This window comes from Neopelma chrysocephalum, unplaced genomic scaffold, assembly GCF_003984885.1.
Source record: "Neopelma chrysocephalum unplaced genomic scaffold, ASM398488v2 Primary Assembly neopelma1_103b, whole genome shotgun sequence".
In the NCBI taxonomy this organism is placed as follows: domain Eukaryota; kingdom Metazoa; phylum Chordata; class Aves; order Passeriformes; family Pipridae; genus Neopelma; species Neopelma chrysocephalum.
This window is the reverse complement of record NW_020897767.1, coordinates 1,555,630-1,565,275: the sequence shown is the minus strand read 5'-3', so window position 1 is coordinate 1,565,275 and position 9,646 is coordinate 1,555,630. Positions and strand designations below refer to the sequence as shown.

General features: G+C 45.2%; 2 protein-coding genes across 3 annotated transcripts in view; one reads left to right on the top strand and one right to left on the bottom strand.

Annotated features, from left to right (window-relative positions):
* The window catches only part of RBM43 (RNA binding motif protein 43), a 10,152-nt gene extending 4,854 nt beyond the window's left edge, over positions 1 to 5,298 (bottom strand). Inside the window, exons 1-5 of the mRNA XM_027695851.1 lie at positions 5,204 to 5,298; positions 4,065 to 4,115; positions 2,532 to 2,609; positions 2,092 to 2,250; positions 943 to 1,050 (exon numbers count right to left, since the gene is read on the bottom strand). Of these exons, the coding sequence (XP_027551652.1) occupies positions 943 to 1,050; positions 2,092 to 2,250; positions 2,532 to 2,609; positions 4,065 to 4,109 (390 nt within the window). The 5' untranslated portion in view covers positions 4,110 to 4,115; positions 5,204 to 5,298. The remainder of the gene's footprint in view (positions 1 to 942; positions 1,051 to 2,091; positions 2,251 to 2,531; positions 2,610 to 4,064; positions 4,116 to 5,203) is intronic.
* TNFAIP6 (TNF alpha induced protein 6) overlaps positions 5,239 to 9,646 on the top strand; it is a 28,252-nt gene continuing 23,844 nt past the window's right edge. For both annotated transcript variants that reach the window (XM_027695933.1, XM_027695931.1), the window contains exon 1: positions 5,239 to 5,321. The gene's annotated coding sequence lies outside the window, so the exon portion shown is untranslated. The remainder of the gene's footprint in view (positions 5,322 to 9,646) is intronic.

The window sequence follows — 9,646 nt, the reverse complement described above, 5'->3', positions numbered from 1 at the left end:
AGGAGCTTTAAGGTCCCTTCCAGCCCAAACCAGTCTGGGATTCCATAATTCCAGGCCATTTGCTAATAAACAGCTTTTTGTGTTGCCATCTTGGTAAAATAGGTAAGAATACAGAAATATTTTACAACTAGGAGGGGATAAATTGTTCCTGAAAATGTTGGTTAGGAAAGGCTGCTTTGATGGACTTGAGGGAGTTTCACATTACTTTTTTTTTCCCCTTTATGTCATTATTTCAAAATAAAACCCTGTGTAGAAGAAAAATACCAGTTGTGTCAGGATAAAATAACCAGAATAATTAAAGCATCCCTGGCAATTATCTCCAAACCCATCTTATCTATGAACCTGCTTCTTTCCATTCCCTCTATTGCCAAGGGAAACACTCTTCCTAAAGATAATTCCAGCACTGGGAATAGGTGCTAATTTATACTTCCTCCAATAATTTTATTTCCTCCAATTTAGAATGAAAACGGGTTTTTAAAAGCTGGAATTTCCACAAGAGAGAAATTCCAATTTCAGAATTCTCCAGAGTCTGAAGCAGCTTCACCACAAGACACTGAGTTTAAATCTACTCAGCATCACAAATATTTATCTGGCTGCAAACTGAGTTATTGATGAGAGGTGTAATTCATGTAATATGAGATGTATTTATGTAATATAAGAGAGACTGTAATCAAGTCAAGGTCAATAAAAGCTAAAATAAATGCTATATTTGCCATACAATGGCAAATGTATTTATACATTTCAGCCATATAATGACTTATTAAGTTATATAATGACTTATTAAGTCATACAATGACTTATTCCCTTTCCTCCATCCTCTTGTCCCTGGGGATGGAACAAGAGGAGTTTTAAGGTCACTTTTAACCCAAACCATTCCATGATTCTGTGAAAATAAAAATTTGCCCTTCTAAAAGACCAATGTAGAAATATTCCCAGGTTTACCTGAGTATTCTGTGCCTGCACTGAACTTAGTTCTTCAAGGTCTTTGTTGAGCTTTTCAATGTCTTTCTTCAGCTCAGTGTTTTCTCTGTGCAGCTGATAGAGTTGGTCCTGCAGCCCAAAAAGTAGGAAATGCAAAAGCAAACACAGAAATAAAGGCAAAAATACATTTCAGCAAAATCTGGGCAGCTTCTGACATGCTGCTGCTCTTCCCTCTTTATATTCTTCAGCAAGGAAGAGGGATGACCTCTCCTTCCTCCACACCAGTGGATCCTACTTGGGCACAAAGCCCCCGGAACTAAATCCAGGAATTCCTGGACAGGGAACACGACAGAATGAGTAGGAAACAGAGCAGATGTTGTCAGCTCCAGCCATCCCCAATTAGAAGGTGGCTCCTTTAAAGTCATCAACCACTGGAGACATTTCCCACCAGCTGAAGACAAGGTAAAACAAAAGCCAGATGATGAGAACGACCTTTTCTGGGTATAAAATCCAAACATTTGAGATTTAAGAGATGAAAGAACCAAACCCAACTTTGAGGTCATGCTGACCTGAATGTACTCAACCTATTAATTATATGTTAATAGTTTGTAATATTGGATTTCTTATCAGTGATCTACAGGTCAAACCAAACCTCCCCAAAATCCCCTCCTCTGTCAGCCTATGGAATCTTCTCCTGCACCATGGACTGCACATGGAATATTGAGGGAATGAACCAATTAGCTCTAGAAACAACTACTTCAAGGAAGGAAAAAAACCCTCAAACAGGTGCTGGTCTTGCCCAGCTCACTGTCACTTAAGAAATGCTGATCCCCTGGGTGCTGTAACCTCTTATAAAACAGGGAGCAGTGGAATCAACCCATTCCATTTTATCCACATCACACAGAACTGAAACTCAAAAGTGGAGAATCTTGGAAGAGGAAGACTGGTTTTGTCACTTTTCACCCACACAAAACAGACTTATTTTATTGCATTAGTTTATAACCTGCCAGTGAAAAAGATAATGTGTGGGGGAAAAAATGTGTAGGACATTCTAGTTGTACATTCCACAAACTGGCAAAGCCATTTAAGCTGGAAAGAAAATATTACTCCTCTTTTCTCTAACCAACAGCTCCTTCACAACCCCTCAAATCCTAACAGCCTTTTCCATACCTCAAGGGTGTCCCTATATGTAATACTGTCCTTCTGATCATTCTCCTGCAAGCCTTTCAGCTTCATCAACTCCTCCTGTGCCTTGGCACACTCTTCCTCAGCACATACATTGGAGAAAAGAAGGTCAGCTTTTAGATTTTCAGCTTCTACAACTCTTTCCTGGGTAGCAAAACAGAAAAAAGATTTTAATTTCTCTTTTTTTTTCATGGGAACAAACAAAACCTTGAGGGAGCCCTTTGTATTTATTTTTAACACTTTGGGTAAATATTAGGCTTACAGGAGCAGTTACCACTGAGATCAACACAAGCATTGAAAGAAAAATAGAGAACACGTTAAACATGTTATAACCAAGGCAGGGTTGATTTGGTTTTAGAAGAAGGGATTAAAAGTCTTTATCTTTGAGCTAATTACCACCATACCATGTGTTTTACAGAACTTGCCTTCCATGCCTTCAGTTCTTCCTTAAGTCTTTGCATGTTCTCCTCCTCTGTCCCAAAAGGTTCAGGGGTTATCATATCCTGCAGAGAAAAGAGGCACACACTGGTTCTCCCCTTCCCACATCAAACAAATGAGTCTTCAAAATAACAGAAATAAACCCTCTGCAGCTGGATGGAGCATTTTGCCACAGCAGTGCCCAATCAAATCCAAAGTATTTTGCCATTTCTCTCTAATTGTGCAGGCAAGAGATGTGAGGAGTCAAATATTCCATAATTAAATCTTTCTAGAACCTCCAGAGGAGAGCACATACCATATAATTTACAAAAAAAAAATCATTCACTTAGGCCTAATTATTGGACTATTTTAATGGCTGGGTAGGACAAAAATCTAAGAAAATGTGGATTACTGGTCACTCATTATTATTTCTTAACTATCCAACTTCAAATATCCACAGGGTAATATTTGGATAGTTAATAAAAGCAAGTTGTCTTCATGTTCTTCCACACAGAACTAAGGCCCTTGAACCCACAAACCCCTTCCGTGCTTTCTCAGCAGTTCCTCAAAAAAAAAGTATAAATGAGGAAAATAAATGTCAAAATGGGATTCTTCCAGGCTCAAGGAGATTGGAAAATAAAAGGTAATATTAAGGAAGGTGGTAAAAGAACCATTTCAGAACGGAAGTACTTCAGGGCAGAAGTTCACAAGCACGGGGGAAACTACAATTGGATAAAGCCCAAAAAGACAGAAAATCTTCTTTGTTCTGTTTTGTTTCTATGGCTGCAACATTCTGCAGAAGATCAAAAAAAAATCCAAAGAGACCCACTGAACCAATCCCTTTCTTTTACTTAAGATTACATAAAACCTGAACGGGAACCATGAACTTTAGGCATGGAAAAGGTCTAAATTAGATAATCTTGTGAATTCTCTTGGTGATGCTGGGTATTTCCTACAGACAATAAACAGAAAGTGTTTTTTCTGCTACTTTGACAAGTTTCAAATGCCTGTTAAGCAACAGGGGAATGCCCATCTGTGTATTACTTCAAACTGGGAAAATATTCCTTCACTCAAGGGATTGAGTGCAGGAAAGCAGGAGGATGCACCTGCCAACAGCTGGAAGCTGGTAAGAAAAAGGACTCCTGTTTTTTACTGAAATATTATCTAAGACAACAGTTTTCAACCTGAAAAAAAGGGAAAAAGATTAGCAAGAAAACACAAGAAAACCCAGGGAAAGTCCTATCCAAACACACGTGCGCTGCTGGAACTGAATCAAGGGAGTCCCCAGGAAAAAGGAAATTCCCCTAAAAAATCACCACAAAGAGATGAGCAAGAGAGGCAGGACAGGGAAGTTCCAACAGGATCTGGAATGCAGAGACTTTGGAATGTGACTCTCCCTAAGGATAAAGGAGGTGAGAATGAGGAATGTCCCAGGTACCACAGGGTGGAGGAAGGTGAGACAGACTTAGCAGCCCTAGAACAAACGTTCATGCAGAGATACATATCAAATGCACATTTTATTTCCATCAGGAAATACTCACAAAACCATTGTCCCTTAGAGGTAGTGGGGGGCTTGTCAAATCCATTGAAACCTGAGGGACCAGGAGAAAAAAAATGACAACACTGGGTGTATTGTTTGGGGGTTTTTTTTGCAACAGCATATCAGGAAGGAATACCAGAAGCTGTGCTGAGCTAGAAGAACTTTTAAACTTAAATGTATCATTTTATAGGCAGAAGTGATAGATAGTGCATATCTGCAGCCTCTTTCCTTCCTAAGCGTAAAGAGAGATGGATGTCAGGAATTCTGCAGTGAACAATTCAGCTTTTCTGTTCTAAAACTCCTTTATGCTACTTTTGTGCTGTTACACACATGGTAACATCCTGTGTGTTCTGTGCTTGAGAACCTGGGGAAGAAAAGGCTCTGGGGAGGCCTGAGAGCCCCTTGCAGGGCCTAAAGGGGCTCCAGGAGAGCTGGAGAGGGACTGGGACAAGGGATGGAGGGACAGGACACAGGGAATGGCTTCCCACTGCCAGAGGGCAGGGATAGATGGGATAGTGGGAAGGAATTCCTGGCTGGGAGGGTGGGGAGGCCCTGGCACAGGTTGGGCAGAGAAGCTGTGGCTGCCCCTGGATCCCTGGAAGTGTCCAAGGCCAGGTTGGACGGGGCTTGGAGCAACCTGGGCTGGTGGAAGGTGTCCTTGCCCATGGCAGGGGGTGGCACTGGATGGGCTTTAAGGTCCCTTCCCACCCAGTCTGGGTTTGGTTCCCAAACCAATCTGGGATCCTATGAAACCTGCTTAATGCAAATGAAAACGCTTTTACGCAGCGGATATTGTAGAATCCGGAATCCGTTGCCACAACATTTTGTGGAGGCAGATAAAAAGGGACTTAGAGAAGTTCATGGGCCACCGATCCAGATGCGATTCCAAAGTGCACAGGCTGCCGGGCAAATCCAGCTTATCGATGCCGGGGCAGGGCAAGGTTGGATACCCTTAGACTAAGGTTAGAAGAACCACAGGTTGGCACCCTTAGATTAAGGTTAGAAACCCCCCAGGTTGGACACTCTGAGCAGTGCCGGCACCCCAGAAGGTGCAGCCCAACATCCCGACCCACCCAGGCATTCCTGAGGCGAATCCTCCCCTCGCTTCAGACCCGCCGCCACCGAACCCGCTTCACTCACCAGCGAGGCTTGAAATCGAGTTAACGCTCCAGAAATCCCTTCCCCGGTTTGGGATCAAGCAACCAAAACTTACGGACTTCTTTCTGTTCCGCTTCCTGAAAAAGAGGCAAGTGAAAGGGTAAAATGAATAACATCTTCCCTTGGCTTCTCCGCGTCCCCCGCGCCCCGGGGGCTCCATCGCCGCTCACCTCGCGGGTGGGACCCACGGACACCGGTCCCGGGCTGAGGGCACACCCTGGGATCCCCCGGCTCCCCAGAGCCCTCCGAGCACTCCCGAGACCTCTCCTTTCGCTTTCGTTTTCCCGCCGGCGAAGGAGGAGCCGGAGCCGGCCCTGCCCCGTCACAGTCCCGGGGGCCCGGCGGGGGCGCCCGGGGCAGCTCCGCTCCCTCCCACAGACATGAGGGAGGTGCTGCCGGCCCCGCCGGCTCTCAGCCGAGCCCTTCAGGGGCCCCGGGACACGGGGGGAAAAAAAAAAAAGGGTGGAGAAAATGGGGAAATCCCGGGAAAAGGCGGGGAGCGGGAGGGCTGGGAAAGGCGCCCTAGGGGAGGGCGTGAGGGCGGCGGGGGCGGCCATCGCCTCACGGCCGTCCCCTCCTGGAACCTCCCGCCCTTTTCTGTGAAATAAAGTGGCACGGACTTGGCGTCCTCGAACTGAATTTATGTATTTATTTTTATTTATTTATTATGGATTTGGAATTCTCTGGGATTACGTTTGGATTATGAGGAGCACGGCTTCCTTCTGTGGCAAAAGGCGTCAAATGTCCCCCCCGTGACACACAGAGCCCTTGCGGCAGATGGAGATGCCGCATTCCAAAAAAGCTAATTTATAGAAAAACTCTGGAAAACCAAGTGTCAGTTTTTGCCACCTAAATGTGACCTGTAAAGGGATTTCGGGGGGGGGGGGGGGGAAACCACTTTGATTTCAGTGATGATCAGTTTGAGGAAGAGAAAGTGCTGGTCCTCCCTGAAGGGAGGGTGAAAGGCTGGAGAGGGACTTGGGACAAGGGATGGAGGGACAGGACACAGGGAATGGCTTCCCACTGCCAGAGGGCAGGGAGAGATGGGATAGTGGGAAGGAATTCCTGGCTGGGAGGGTGGGGAGGCCCTGGCCCAGGTTGCCCAGAGAAGCTGTGGCTGCCCCTGGATCCCTGGAAGTGTCCAAGGCCAGGTTGGACGGGGCTTGGAGCAACCTGGGATAGTGGAAGGTGTCCCTGCTGATGGCAGGGGTTGGACTGGATGAACTTTAAGGTCCCTTCCAACCCAAACTATTCCAGGATTCTATGCAGATAATTAAAGGAAAGAGTCCACATCCTAGGCCAAGAAAAAAATGAAGTATATTGTTTTCAGGTTTCCTTTCAAACTAAGCCGACGGATTTTTAAAATGTTACCCTCAAAATTGCAAACAGACTTGTACTCATTGGTCCAAGTGTTTTGTGTGGGCTGCAGTCAAGCATCACTGACTGCTCAAGAAATTAATCCTCAGAAATTCAATATATGCCAAATAGCGGGGGAAAGAGTAGATGCTGGCTTTGTCACTTGGCAGATGTGGAACTCTACTTCCAGTGAAAAGCAGGAGGTCTGTGCTGTCTAAAGGTTTTCGGAACTTTTGCCCTACAAAGGGAATCTTGGATTGTGCCCTGCTTCGATGGCAATCACCTCACGCCACTGAATTCAGTGGGAGTTTTACCCACAGCATAATTATGATGGCAGCTTCAAATATCCTTGTCTGCTTTTTAAGATAAGTGGCCGAACCTCTGACCCTGTATTTGAGGGTTTATAATTAGTATTGTTTATTATTATTATTATTTTCTGCCTTGACAATGGATAACTGTGTTTACTATTGCTTTGTAAACACCGAGTTGGTTACTAATGAGTAAAAGGGAGAGGTTTAGCTGGAATAGCCAGGGAGGAGGAGGTGATTATGTTATGACCTAAGTACAGCAGAGTTCAGATTGAAATGTCAGAGTGGCAGGCGGTTCTCCAGTGACCTTGGTCACGTTGGGAAGTCTCAGCTGGTCTGGAAGAGCCATATTTCTCCAAACTCCAGGGAATGAGCATGAGCCAATGTGGTTACATGGCCCCCCTCTGGGATTTGAGCTGAACAATGTGTTCGTGCTTGTTTGGTGAAGGAGGTTTGTTGGAGATGCTGAACTGGGCCAAGTTCCTTAACGGGAATGGCGTTGACTTGGAGTTGATATCCTAATGGATTTCTGTGTGTTGTGGATTTATAGAGTTAACCACATGTGAATCAGAGGAAAGGGAAAAGCGGGGATTTCATAACTCAGAAGAGTTTAATTGAAGGGGAAAATCGAGGAGTAAAATACAGCATGGAGTACAAGAAGCTCTAAAACCCCCAGGGATTTCTCTGAGCAGTCTGCATTGATTCCAAACTTGCTTTTCAGGAGCCTGAAAAACGTCTTGGTGAGCCCAGGAATCCGAACTTCAAAATAAAATCGTGATTAGGGTTCATCTACAGCAAGAAATACCCTGATGAAGCTGAAGGGAAGTTTAAAGCCATAAGGTACCTCTTGTTGGCACCAAAACTATTTGACCACAGCTCAGTTTCTGGACAGAAACTGCTCAGAATCTCATGGCATTACCTTCAGAGGGAGAAAAGTTGGAGATTTTTAAAGTTAGAACAGATTTAAAGAGGGAAGTAAATGCAATTTAGGTGCTTGGATCATACCTGTCATAAGGAAAAACAGAGAGGTGTCCTGATGGCACATTTGGGACTTTCATACCCCAACAGAATCACTTTCCATGGCTGTCCAGCTTATTTTGTGCTTTCTTTCAGAACCTGCCCAACAGAGGCTGGTGGTGCCTTCCCTGCTTTGTTGTCAGGATTTGCAGAGTCTGGGAAATGCTCCACGCTTTTGTAGCTTATTAGTGCTATAAAAAAGGGAATAAGATTCCAGGTTCTTTAAGGAACCACAAACATGGTACAGTCATATTCCCGTTTATCAGTGCTTTTTTTCCTGTGTTCTCCGGGAAGTTTTCAGCCATTCCAAGAGAGAGCACAGAGACTTCATGTTCCAGAACAACCAGTATCCTGTGCTCAGAGCAACTGGGAGAAATGGGTTTGACCTCACCACCCAGTTGTCCCAATCCCTTGTGTTTTGTCCAGGAGTTAGCCTAAAGGGAATGATGATTGCTGTTCCACCTCCCATCCTTAGTGATCCCTACTAATTTATTGGGAAAATAACACTCTACAAACCTCAGGCAAACAATGAAATCTCTTCTTTCTCTCCTTGGTGCAACACCAGTGAAAAGGAACAGCTCAGAATCTTACATTTATTGTATTCTCAGGAGCTGTGGGGTGATGTCTTATACCTCAAAAAGCAGCATCCAAAATCCTCCTGATGGTAGTTCCGAGATCCCAAAGTCTGTGGCTCATTAGACTTGATGTCAACGAGACACCAACAACACGTGGGTGGTGATCTCTCAAGAAGTTGTCCTACCCTTCATTTCCCTGTTTCTCCTGCATTCTGAGTGTTCTTGCAGCCATCTGGCAGATTAGACTGGGAAATGAACCAGCTTAAAAACCAGTCCTGACTAAAGCTGGGTTTAACTGGCTCATTTGTCCATGTCCATGTTTGTCCACAGCTCATCCTGTGCCATCCTGGGGGGGAAGAACAACTTCCCTCAGTGGTGCTGCCCCCAGGACAGGGCTTAAAGCACCTGCCAAAACCCAGCCTCAGCACAGGTCCCAGATGTTGTTTCAAGGGCCCCACACTGTGGGCAGCAAAAACACAGCCCTTTTTCAGTCCTTTTTTTTCTTTTTTCTAGCAAGGCAAGAGAGAAGAAAATTCCACCTGCCAAGGGAACATCCAGCACCCTCAGTTCAGGTATCAAATCCCTGCCCCACGTGAATGCGTGAGTCTGTTCCAACACAAGCAGAATTATGGAATAAAGGCTCTATCCCCATGTACATCCTTCACAGGAGGGATTCAGCAGGAGCTGGGGAGGTTCCAGGCTCCCTGGGCTGTGTGTCCCGGGAGGCAGAGCTGAGGCAATGCCCTGGGCCAGGACACGGCTCCAGCACAGCCATGGAAAGCAAACAAAGAGCAGGGAATCAGCTGAGCTCGTTGTTAGGCTGCAATCCCGGTCTGTTCTCTGGCTGTAAATCACTGCATGTTAATGAAATGCTCCTTTCAAACAGCACTGCCAGGGGTGCAGGGAGGATGAATTCCAAGTACAGGCCAGCTTTTGCTGGGAAGACGTAAGTGAGAGGGAAGGGAGAGGAGCAGAGAGGGTGTGGAGATGTGCCTGACCAGAGTATTATTCTGTGCCTTTATTTTGTGTGATGAATGAATAGAAATCGGTTGTTTATATTCCTTAGGAATAAAAAAATGTTGCTTCAAGTGTGTCCCAAGCTCATGGCAAAGGCTGTAACAGGGCTAAAGTGTTTCTTTGGCCTCTCGCCGACCTGAAATTGTCCATAT